The sequence below is a fragment of the Anomalospiza imberbis genome, chromosome 10 (assembly GCF_031753505.1).
Source record: "Anomalospiza imberbis isolate Cuckoo-Finch-1a 21T00152 chromosome 10, ASM3175350v1, whole genome shotgun sequence".
In the NCBI taxonomy this organism is placed as follows: Eukaryota; Metazoa; Chordata; class Aves; order Passeriformes; family Viduidae; genus Anomalospiza; species Anomalospiza imberbis.
In genome coordinates, this window is record NC_089690.1 from 11,112,669 (window position 1) to 11,125,010 (window position 12,342).

The following is a 12,342-nucleotide window of genomic DNA, read 5'->3' on the forward strand; positions in this document are numbered from 1 at the left end:
TACAGCACAGCAATAATTCTACTGCAGTTCTGCAACAGGGGAATCTACAAGGATAACCTCCAAAACGCCTGATGATCCTCCTGACACAGAGAACACTTATGAAAAGAAAAGCAGATTCTCCCTTCCTTGTCTTCCTATAATTTTTACCTTTCCAGCCCTAAGACTCAAGAGAAAACAGCAAAATTAAACACAGTTGAACTCTCAGCTGTCTGGGTTTAGCTCTCCCCCCTCAACAGCAGAGAATAACTTCCAAAGCTGCCCTTAAGTGGCTTATATAATGGTTGATATAATGCACTATTGACCCAGCTGTGCCATTGACCAACTGGCACTTAAAAGCACTGATCAGCATTCACTTGGCACAGTAATCCTGATCACTTCCCAAACACAGTCCTTTCTAGGCTTGAGTACATTCTTAGCCCAATGAAATAATCCCTCACTCAAGGGCTAAGCACTGCCAGCTCTTACACCTGAGCACTCCCTTCCATCTCAGGTGTGCAGCACAGACAAACACCAGGAGGGTTTTCCTGTCCATCTCCCCAGCTCCATGCACATCTGTGCATGCAACAAAAGCCAGTAACACACACCTAGAGCATGCAGGAACTCAGCTGGCAATCCTACTCAGCAGGACTTTGTTATTCAGCACAGGTTGGCTGCAATACCAAAGCAACCCCAAAGAGCAGCACAGAAGATCCCAAAGGACCTGGAACCCTTTCTGAGCAGGGCTCCACCACTTAAGAGCTGAGCTGTAACATCCACACTGTAAAACAGCACTAGAGGGACAGGAATGTAAACAATAAGCCTGAAACATGCAAACCTTCACTATCTAATACTTCTCAAAGCATCATGAAGGGACACTGTGGCTCCTACACTGTGCTTTTCAAGACAGATGAGTGTACTGATTGCTAGCAACTCAGTGACAACTTTAAGAGCTGTAACTTTCAAAGAGAAAGTCCAGATGAATGGTCATTCAGGTCTCTCTACCTGGTTTGGTTTGATTCAAAAATTATTAGAAGCTAAAAATGGTTTATTTACAAGTCTGTCATCTAGCCAGATTTCACAGCAAGAATCCAAAAATATCTTTGGAAAACAGAAGCACAGTGATTAAAGAAACAGTGATTCAGAGTTAAAAACACCACTGTGGGAAGCCTTGTGCTACAGTGCAAAAGTCATTTTCTAGGGACTGTTTTGTTGAACAACCCAAACAGTAATCAGGTTGGAATGACTCTCCCAAGATGGGAAAATCTCTATTGTTAAACTCAGATCTGAGTTTGGCAACATTCAAAGAATCATCGCCTACTCCAACTCCCAGAGCTTTAGCTATCACATGGAAGAGTCCAGCTGCCAAAACTGAAACTGCCCTGCACATCCCAGGCCATCAGGGAGCTCCTCTACAGAGCAGTGCCTTGCAGAGCTGCCTCCTCTCACAGTGCTTGCACTGGGGAACAACCAGGCACTGATGTCCCATGTTGAGCTTTTGTTACACCCAAGTCACTGAGGCTACAGGAATGAGACCTGAATCCAGCATTAAAGCACTGAGTGTGTGTAGGATCTGCCCCTTTAGAGGGTGGTGAGTCTGGTCAAGGAAGGCTCGAGGCAACCTTGGAAGGAAGGCTGGGAGCAACCTCCAGCAGCAGGAAGGATGGCTGGGAGAGCATATAAAAGTCATGCTGATGGCAGACAGGGGTGCAACAGCTTCAGCTCCCCCATGCAGGCAAAAGTGCTGCAAGGAGCCAGTCCGAGCCAGGCTTCAGCTGGAACTCAGCTGGAGACTACAGCCCAGACATGGACATTACCTGGGGAAACAGCTCTGGGGGAGCCTGAGGATGTCCTTTGCCTCCTCACAACACACAGCACACGCCTGCAGTGAGCTACCACAATCCTGCAGCCCGGCCTAGGCTGCACAGAAGGGACATGCAGTTGACAGCTGAGTGGACACGCTGCTTCTTCAAGTGGCACATCACTGTTTTATTTGGTATTTGCCTGCCTTGTAGCAGGAACCAAGCTGAAACCAAGTTTTACTGAGCAGCACCGCAGTGAGCCAAGGTAGCTGGCTGGAGTAGTCTATGATTGACCCTGGAGTGACCACTCCAGAGAAGCAGCAGAGCCACCTGTGTACCAGGGTGCAACACTTATGTTAAAGAAAATGGAGTAGGGCTGCCAACCAAGGAACAACCATGTGCCAAAAGACATTTAAAAGACCTTAAAAGATATTTAAAGCAAAGGGAACAGGGTGACCAGCTTCCCCAGCAGCCCACAATAGGATCTGCAGTTAGAGCAGCATCCTGCAGTGCCTACACAGTGTGCTGAGTGCACCAGGGTAATTAAGAGCACAAGATGCACCAGCACCACTCACTCAGCAAGCCCTGCCCCAACCACCTGCTCTCAGCAGCACAGGTCAGGACCCTGCATCACCATACAATAAAAACCTCTCCTGAAGCAGCATGAGTTCCCTCTACAAAAACAGCCTTTCCTCACCCACCTCTGGAGCTCAGTGCATCTCACAACTCTTCATTAACAGCCTGCAAACACATCCCCAGGATCAGTGCTGCCCACAGGTAAGAAAACTCCTGTCCATTCTCAGCCCCTGCAACAGAGAGACCAGCAGCTCCATAAATAGGAAAAATGGGGATAAGACAACATTTTCCTCCCTTTTGCTAAAATATTTCACTAAAAGCTTCTTTTCAGACTACTTAAATGAAACTTTGCAGTTTCTCATCTGCTTCCAAAGACATAGAGTAACTCAGGTCATAGATGCCCCAGAATATATATAAACCTTAGAACAGGCAGTGCCTTGGCAAAACCACTTTAAAAGCAGCTTTCTAAGCAAGGCAACCAACAGACTGTGCTTCAGTCTCTGGGCAGTCACAGCAACACCTTCGGCAAATATTCTGAAGGATATTTTCTCTCTGTACACCACTGATCTTTCCTGGGAAGGAATATGGCTGGCTCCATCTTCAAAAGAAGTTGCACTCGTAGCCCTGGGCAATGAACTTCAGCACATCTCCCCAGTGCACCCTTGGGAGTCCAGCTCTGACCTCACAGAGCTGTGGGTGTACGCAGTGCCCTACTTGCAATACTCTGAGGCAGGATTTACACACCCTTTTTTTTCAGGCAGCAGGCTCTGTGGATTCATGTGCTCCCACCTCTGACTTTGACAGGACAGAGCAGAGTCTCAGGCTCATCTTTCTGCAGGAATATGATGTGAGATCGAGGCCACCATTGCAGCTGCTTTGGAAAACCCATGGTGAAAATCAACTTGTTGGTGTCTAACAAGCATTTTTGTGATGTTTCTGATTTTTTTAATTTGGGTACACCAGGTACATTCTGGTGGTGCAGACAGTCAATTTCTGACAATGTCCCTTCATTTTCCTCTCCTTCACAAGTTTTCTGCGCCCTCCCAGATGTTCCCATGACCCTTAATAAAACCTTTAGTGCTGCAAAGACAGAATTCTCTCCTGTCCGTGGCTAACCCACATGTAAAACCTGCTGACTGCTCTGCACCCCTGGTGCTGATGACATTCTCCTGAGCAGCCTGTGTGCTAACTCTGCCTGACCTGAGAAACAGCATTAGGGCAGGGAGCAGGGGACAGTGGCCACTGCCACCAGGCCACCTCTCAATGGCTGTGAGGGGACACTTTCCCCATCACAACAGCACGGTCAGCATGCTGTCCCACAGCCTATCTGCTTCCCATCCCAGCACAAGCACAGACTCAGCCTTTCATCCAATCCTGAAAGAACGTGTTTTTCTCCTCTTGTTTTTTTTATGTGAACAAGAAGCTACAAGTGAATATTTGGCCTTCACAACTTATGGGCTGCAGCCAAACCCTGCCATATGTTCCAGCTAATACATGTGGGCTTTGCTTCTCATCCAAGAAAGAAAAAAAAGGACATTTATGAGTTGGGATTCAGCAGGATCATGTGGGAAGGAAGGGGTGGGGAAGTGATGCTAATTTTGTTGCTATAATTATTTGGTGGCCAAATCCCTGACCCTTGACGTCAGCCCTGGAGGGTCTGTTTAACTGACCAGTTGTCATGGAAAGGAGAAGGACTGGTTGGGAGGTACAGGCTGATGAGGAACAGCTCTTTGCTGCCTGAACCCACCCACAGGCAGACCCCCTGTCTTCATTAGTCATCACCAGTTCGTGGGCAAGAAATAAAAATGTCAGTACCTTATTGCTGATACATTGGCTGGAAACAAAAGCATCCAGGGAAGTTCGTGCCCTCCTTCCTGCCATCCCTTACTGCTGAAATACACTGGCCAAGTCCTGATCTCAGCTTCCCCAGCGCTACGAGAGAAACTCCACAGCCCTCAGCTGGGTCACTCCAGGTTCACATCGATTTATCCCAACTCAGCCTGGCCTCAATCCAGACTACACACATGGAAATATGCCCTGTGCAGAGTACAGGGGTTCCTACTCCTTGGGAACAAACCCAATCACAATGACTAATTCATACCACCTCCAAAGGAAAAAACTAAGATAAATAACCCCTCAGTCCCTTGCTCCAGACGTGCAGCAGTGCTTTGAGCCCAGAATCCTGCTAGCTCCAGCAGTGCTCAGGAGGTTGGCAGTAAAGCAACAGCTACTGACAGGATGGTTTCTCACCACTGCTGGTGCCATCCACGATGAAATCACCAGTTGTACAAGAAATTGGAATAATCCTTGCTGAAACCTCAGCCACAACTCAAGAGTACTGGGCAGGTTTGCTTAGCAGGGCTAAGCTGCATTGCTCATTCACATGCAGTTCATCATCAGCTGCCGTTTGTTATTCCTGTGGCCAAGGACAACAAAAGGGCTCTGCAGAAGCCAGAGCAGAGCTCTCGGACGTATGGATGAGATTTAACAGGCAGCTCAAAAAGCCACTTAACAAATCCCAGCACACCAAGGCACATGGACAGGGCAGTTCAGCAGCAAGGCTCTGCCAAGGAGCAGCCAGCAGGGAAAAGTGCAATAGCCACGAGAAACTAAGGAGATGCTAGAACAGGGAAGGGGCAGGTCCCTGGGTCCCATCCCAGCAGCAGGAGTCTGGGCTCTCCTGCACTGTTGGTGCCCAGTTTTGTTATCCCACTTGGGATATTAACCTGCACTGGGAAGCCTTTAGATCAAGGTCTCAAAAAATCCATTCAAACCATGTGAGTCACACCTCTCTTATCCATCATCCAAACCACGTCATCAGAGATTGCCAAGAAATAAGGAGGAATTCAGGCTTACTTTGTTTTCTCCAAAAGACTGCAAAATATTGCAGGCAAGGATCCACTGCACCGGGTCTATAATTAGTATGTTTTTCTATATTACTCTGTATAGTATATTTTGAAGCCCTGGCACAACTGCATAGCTATGAAGTGAGAAAGAGGAATTTAGCAAGACAAAAAGAGCAGCCCTGGCTATCAAATGGATGATTACTAGGCTGTATGAAACAAGCTTAGTGGGTCTAAGACCAGTAGGTATTTACTGGTTGTGTCCTGATTTGCTGGGCAGTGCTGTGCTAATTTACTACCAGTTGAAATGATGTGGCAAACTACAAACACCTTAGTTTTTCTTTTGGATTTGCTCTATTAAAAAAAAAAAAAGGAAAAAAAAATAAACCAACAGAAAAATCACTACAGCCAGCTAGTCCAATTTTTAGTACATCACAAGCCCATACTCAAGTCCAAAAAGTCAAGACTGAGACTCCTGTGAAGACTCTGAGACACCTTCACCACAAAGATATACCTAGTCTGCATTTGCTGGCAGCAGAGTTGAACCACTGGGTCGCCTCTTTCCCTCTCTGAAATTACTTTCAACTCTAAACATTTTAGAAGCATTTCATTTGAAATGATCGGCAAGAACAGGAGCAGGGGCGGTTGGGTCAGTGTCCCGGGCTTAGGGCAGGACTAAATATCCTGCTCTAAACCCAGGACACTGACCCAACCATCAAGACTCAAAAGTTTTCCATCCCCATAAACTCAGCTTATTTTTGTCCAAAATAATTTTAACTTTCTGAGCACTAACATTTACCCTCTGCTGAGGAGCAGGAATGCTTTCTCAGAAAATCTAAATAAAGAGACGTTCCAAGAGATTAAGTCTCAGATCTGTTTATTTATCCAGTATCTGAGTAATACCAATTCTCAAGATTGAAGATAAATAAACACCACTAATAGTAAAAATCCAAATAATAATGATTATATGACAGTTTTACTATAGGTCTTCATCTGAGATGTCACATAAATCCTGCAAAAACAAGACCAACTGCACAGGCAGGCCTTGCAGGACAGGCGGTGCCTGTGGTGAGAAACAGCTGCTCCCCCAAAGACTTTAATGTAAGAAGTTTTACACATTATCCTGTGTCACTGCCCACGAGATGCTGCATGTGAAATCACATTTCCCCAGAGGCTGTGGCATACCCCAGGACAGGACCCCATTATCTGCTTAGGTCCATGCAGCATTGTGGCACTAAGGAAAACTAAGCAAAATGTTCATGGAAAACAGCAGTCCTTAAGTGAAACAAACCAAATTCCCTAAGCAACTACATTGGTGAGAATCCAGAATAACTCTACAGCCCCTAGGTAGGTGATCCACAGATCTGTCACAGAGACAAAATCCCTGGCCCTGTGAAACACACAGAGGTGGGCAGCGAGCGAGTAGTTACTCGAGGTGGAAAGGATTTGGTTGAAGTGTCTCAACTACCACTGTCCTGAGGGTTGGAACAGGCACTCAGACACCCAAATGTGGCTCATGGAGAGATCACATAAGCACTGGCACAGGACAGATCCACCAGAGTGGAGAGGTTAAATGCTGAGGTTTACATACACAGCTCTCCTCCCTTGGGTCTGGATTGTCATAAATAGGGAGTTTTCAAAGGGAGAAGTGGAGTCAGGCAATAATCTGTATCACAAGTGTTTCTGAAATTTGGCCTCCCACTTGTCCCACTTCTGTTTCTCTCCTGTGGTCTTTTATCAAGTGATTTTTGTGCCTGTTGCATTTCATCTTGGTGGTGTGGATGGGCAGGGCAGCCCAGTGTGACCAAGGACACATTCCCATTGGTGCCTCCAGCATTGCCCCATCTGCTGCAGTGTGGAAAACCCAGCATTGAAGATAAAAGTGGAAATTCTCCCCAAACAAGACCTCGTTATAAAAAAAAAAAAAAAAAAAAAAAAAAAGAAACAGCTTTTAAGAACAAATAAACAGTCTCTCCTACAACATGGAAAACCTAAACATTATTGTTTTATGCTTGCAACACATGAAGTCATGATGGTAACAGAACTGAAGAACATCTCAGACATGGCAAGGGAGAGCTCAAGCCAAAGACAGGATAAGCCAAAGTCAGGCTCTTGCCCCTTTTGCTCCACCTCCAATCTGGCATTACTATGAGAGAAGCAATGTCCAACATGATGGGGACTTGTTTTATTTATTGTTTTAAACTCAAGCACAGGCTAAAAGGCTTTTTCTCATCTAGATCCAAGGCTGGTGGTTACAGACTACGTAAGTACAATTCCTGCCATGCTTCACTGATGTGCAACGGGGCATTCAGGCATGTGGGGAGACAAGACCACTGCAACTCAGTATTTACAAACTGGGAGGAAGTGCTCAGCAACAGCACACCAATATCCACAGAAAATTAAAACAGGCTATAGCTATTAATCCAGCAAGCAGGCCAGGGAATGTGGGTAACAGGATAAGACAAAGGAAAGAGACTTCAAGGGGAGGGTCAGTAAGTAGAAGAGATTTGGTTTTGCAATTGACACAGTGATCAACTTTTCCAGGTTACTTGGTGTTTTTGGACCAAGCTGACTTGTAGAAGTTAGACTGGGGACTGGAAGTAATGCTCTGTCACAGGGTTCATAGCAGACCATCCAGGGCAAGCTCCAGCACAGCTCCTGAGTCAGCAGCTCGCAGCAGCAAACACTGTCACGGTGTACATTGTGTACATTTCCTCCTCCACTCACTCTCAGAGCTAGAAAAACTCCAAAAAGCAGGGTTAAGAACATCATGGCCTGCAGGCTAGGTTTTTACAGAAACAATATGACTACAGCAGCAAAGCAAGGAGGACATGACTAATAAAATGTTTAAGAGGGCAAAGTGATCCTACCACACCCACCTGCCAAGCCCAGAGGTTATTTCTTTGACAAAGACCAAGCAGCCAGCACAGAACTGAGACTCATCAGCATTTAGCAAACTGTCCAGGCCATGGGACATGACAGCAGAAACCCACTGAAGAACCTTTCCACTGTGGGCTGGAGAGCCCACTACATGCATTGCATGTTTTCATCTCCTCTCTTTCTGCACCTCAAACCCACCCCACCCTAACTGCCTCAAACACATGCACGCACTATATTTCCAAATTACCTGAAAACACCAGCTCTCCTAGGAAAAGGAGGAGTCCTCCTACTTAAATACATATTGAGAAGCCACAAAGCAGCCTTGCAAACACATTTGGACTTGGGTTGCTTGTTCAATGCAATCTGTCTACAGTCCGTGGAGTCTGCAGTCAACTTCAAGAGCCTGAGCCCAAAGCTGACAGAAACCCTTAGCTGAATCCACAAGCTGTCCCATTCCTGCAGTGCATCACAGCCTCCCCTCACATCATGCCAGAGTCACCAGAAACACTCAGATCATGTCTGTGAAATAGAAAAATGGTTGTCCGAAGACCTCTGTTTCTGTTTCAGAAAAGTATGGATAAATTAGGAAATAATTGATAGGATGATGGGGATGATCACATCAAAGGTTGATAGAACATGTTTTTGTAGAGGGATAGCACTGGCACTTCACCTACATACATCATCACCTCTCTGCCCCTTTACAATGCTCTACACAGGAATATCTTCAGCATCTACTCAGAAGCAGGAGCAGTGCAGCCCAGTGCACCTGCTGCTATCATCCAGTTTTAAAAGTCCCAAAAAAGCAAAAAAAAAGTAGCAAAAAAAGTCCAAAATTTCCAAATCTAGCACCAGTTTTCCAGCAATTCGCTGCAGAGTCTCATTCACGTCATCACGACAGGGCCAGGCTGTGCTGGTGCTTGCTCTGCAGTGAGGGACCAGAGGCAGTGGGAGACCCCAACCTGTTCCCAGGGCACCAAAAGGCAGTGGGGAGCCCTGCCTGCTCCCAGGGCATCTGGGTGGCTCTGCTGCTCCCACAACAGCAGAGGCACACACAGTGCTGGCCAATGTTTGGCTGTGCATCTGTCCAGCAGGACTGAAAGCCTTTGCTTTTCCTGCCCCACAGGAGTGTTGCAAGAATTAGTTCATGTATATTCAGCACCGTTTTTCAAAGCACTGCACAAGAGCCAAACTCTCCGGTTTTTTTCATCTGTTCCTTGCTCTGTCACTGCCTCCCGACGGGATGTGTTTCTCCCCTCCTGAGAAACAAACAAGCACGAGGTCAGCGAGAGTGGGAGGTGGGAAGCACATTCCAGGCTGCTCCTCTTCTCTCAAACCACAAATGGCACCAAACCCTGCCATCCTCCCAGTGCTCTGTACTAGTGCTCAGCATCCCGGCCTCGTGACGCAGCCCAGGGAGGAGCTGGACAGGGTACACAGCAGGGTGTTGAACCTCATCTCATTTCCTCTTTGGTCTCAAGAAGCAAAACACCAGGGTGAAGTGGCCACCCCCAGAGCTGTGCAGCCTGTCTGTGCACCTACAACACGGCAGGGGGGCTCTGCAGAAGCCCCACTTTGAAGCTCCTCTTTTCAGACAAAATGCAGAGCAGATGCTGCAGCCAAAGTCAACCCAGAGGGTGTGGAGCTGATGCATCCCAACCCCCAGGGAACATGCCAAAGCCTTGGCACTCAGCCTTGGCATGAGGGGATGGTTCACATCCAAGTGTACGAGAGTAGACCTCGTGTTTGGTGCAAGTGCAGGCAAATCCCATGGGGGATATTTTCTCCTGTGCACAGACTTGTTGAGCCAGAGCAAAAGGGCAATCCTGGGAGCAGAGCTCAGGTACAGGCAGCAGCCAGGTGAGGACGTGGACAAATCCCTGCAGGGTGCTGTGAGGGACCAGGTTGGTCAGAGTGCTGCTTACAAAACCCAAGAGCATCAGAAAGGATTAAAAAAAAAAGGTATTAAAAACATGAACAAGTCTAATCAGAGAGTAGCATCCCTTGGCTCCAATGCCCGACACCCAGACAGCCATGCAGGTAACAAGAACATCCACTACTCCATCTGAGAGCAGTGAAATCAGCATTAGCATGAACATAAAATCCCCAGATGTTGCAAAAACAAATGAGGATGAGTCACACATAAAATAAATTTTAAAAGGGCTGTTTTCAACACATTGCTTTGATAAGCTTAGAATGCCATTTTAAATGAGGAAAATAACCTCAGTCTCAGTAGAAGCATACATGCAAGAACAGCCCATACCTTAAAATTTTCTGGGGTTTTATGTATCAATTTTACTGAAGTGGGACACAAAAACCCTATTATTTAATTTAGAGGAAAATTCTTCAGTGAGATTGACATCAGTGAGTCTGAAAAAGGCTTTGAAAACAGATTGAGAAATCACTTAATTTTTTAGCATGACAAATTTTGCGTCACTTCCCACAGATGCTGACACTACATAGAATATCTTTTATAGTAAGGGCCATCAGCTGCACTAGCACTGCACACAAGCCAATTTACAGTTCCAGTTCACCTCCAGGATTTCTTTCAGGAACTCTATGTATCACATGGCCACTAGAGTTTAAGCCAATGCAGTTCTAGTCCCTCACTTGTAAAACTGACATTAAGGCAATGACAGAAAAGGAAGCATAGAAAAAGCAATGTAGCTATGATTTTCCACTAGGTTTCAGAGTGCTGTTTGCCTCCTTGATGTGTTGCTGCCTAAGAACTGCACCACAGGCACCAGCATTGCCTAGGAAAGATGTTTGCTTCTCCACCTAGAAAATGGATTTCAGCATAATCACCCTCCCTGTGCTCTGCTACGCAGGTCTTCACCTATTAAGTTGCCTGTAGCAACTGAAAGTTTATGAATGTGCTCAAATAAAGCAGAAATCCACAGGGAGATGTTCCAGAAATGCTTTAAACATTCCGCTTGGCATGAAACAAAATTCCCAGAGTTTCTGTCCTTACTAGTCATGAACAGGAAGACTTACTACAGGTAGCTGGCTTGACAGAACACAAGTCTTGAATGAATAAAAAAAAAACCATCATCATGGTGTGGGTTGGTGGGAGGAGGTTGGGGTTTTTTTTTTCCTCTGGGTTTTTTTTCTTCTTTTTGGCAAGGAAGTTCAAAGAGTAACACAATTTTTCTCAGGGAAGGCACCAGGTATAAGGAAGAAGTTACTGGGATAAGAGGATGATACTCAGGATGTCAGCAGCTGCTAAATACTGACTGCACACTGTTACTTTGCAGAAATACGGCAAAGTAGTTCACATCACATCAGGACAATGACCATTAGGCCCCTGGAACACAGGTTATGTACCTTCCAGCTTCACCTACAGGTTATGTACCTTCCAGCTTCACCTACAGTCCCGGCTTCTGAAACATGGAATCAGTTCAGGCTGTCTGAAAGGGAAACACCTCTGGCAGAGGGCAGTGGGGGGTTACTGAGGGGTTTCTGGGGCTTTCCTCTGCAAACTGAAGGCAGACAATTTTCATAATTATACTATGTTACAGTAAAACAAAAATATCCTTTCCCCAGAGCAAATAGAAAAACCATTCAAAACAAGACAGGAAAAGCACAGGTTAACAAAAACTGGAGAGAATCTACTTTGCCATCCAGGATTCCCTGTTTCGGGAACTAGACATGACCACTGACCGCACACATCAGAGAGAGCGTCGTGGGGGACCACACCTGTACGGCTTGGCAGAGATGGCGGAGGGGGCACACCTGGGATGTTCGGGAGAACGGAAGCGCGGGGAACCCTTTGGAGAGGGCCGGGCCGGGCCGGGCGGTGCCTACCTGGATGTATGCGCGCTGCAGGTAGCTGTAGGGCACCCTGCGCTGGAAGTCGGCGCGCACCTCCTCGGCGGCGCGGTGGCGGGACACGGCCCCCAGGCGCGGCTCCTCGCAGCGCCGCACGCAGTCTGCGCGCCGCAGCACCGAGCCGAAGAACGGCAGGTCCCCGCCGGCGCCCGGGCCCGGCTCCGCCAGCCGCACCTGCGCTCGGCACAGCCGCCGGCACCGCAGCCGCGCCGCCCGCAGCTCCCGCCGGCTGCGCAGCGCCCGCTCCAGGCACCGCGCCGCGCCCGCGAAGTCCCCGCCGTAGTACGCCTCCACCCCGCTGGCGTACAGCGCATCGAAGGGCTCCAGCGGGCCGCCCTCCGCCGCGCACCCGCCGCTCGCCGCCGGCAGCAGCAGCAGCGGCAGCAGCAGCGGCAGCAGCCGGGCCCCGCCGCGCCGGCTCCCGGGTGCCATGCCCGCCG

The 12,342-nt window shown here is 47.7% G+C and overlaps 1 protein-coding gene across 1 annotated transcript in view; it reads right to left on the reverse strand.

Annotated features, from left to right (window-relative positions):
- Nucleotides 1-12,342, reverse strand: part of P3H2 (prolyl 3-hydroxylase 2) — a 65,558-nt gene extending 53,216 nt beyond the window's left edge. Inside the window, exon 1 of the mRNA XM_068200669.1 lies at nt 11,879-12,342. Within this exon, the coding sequence (XP_068056770.1) occupies nt 11,879-12,334 (456 nt within the window). The 5' untranslated portion in view covers nt 12,335-12,342. The remainder of the gene's footprint in view (nt 1-11,878) is intronic.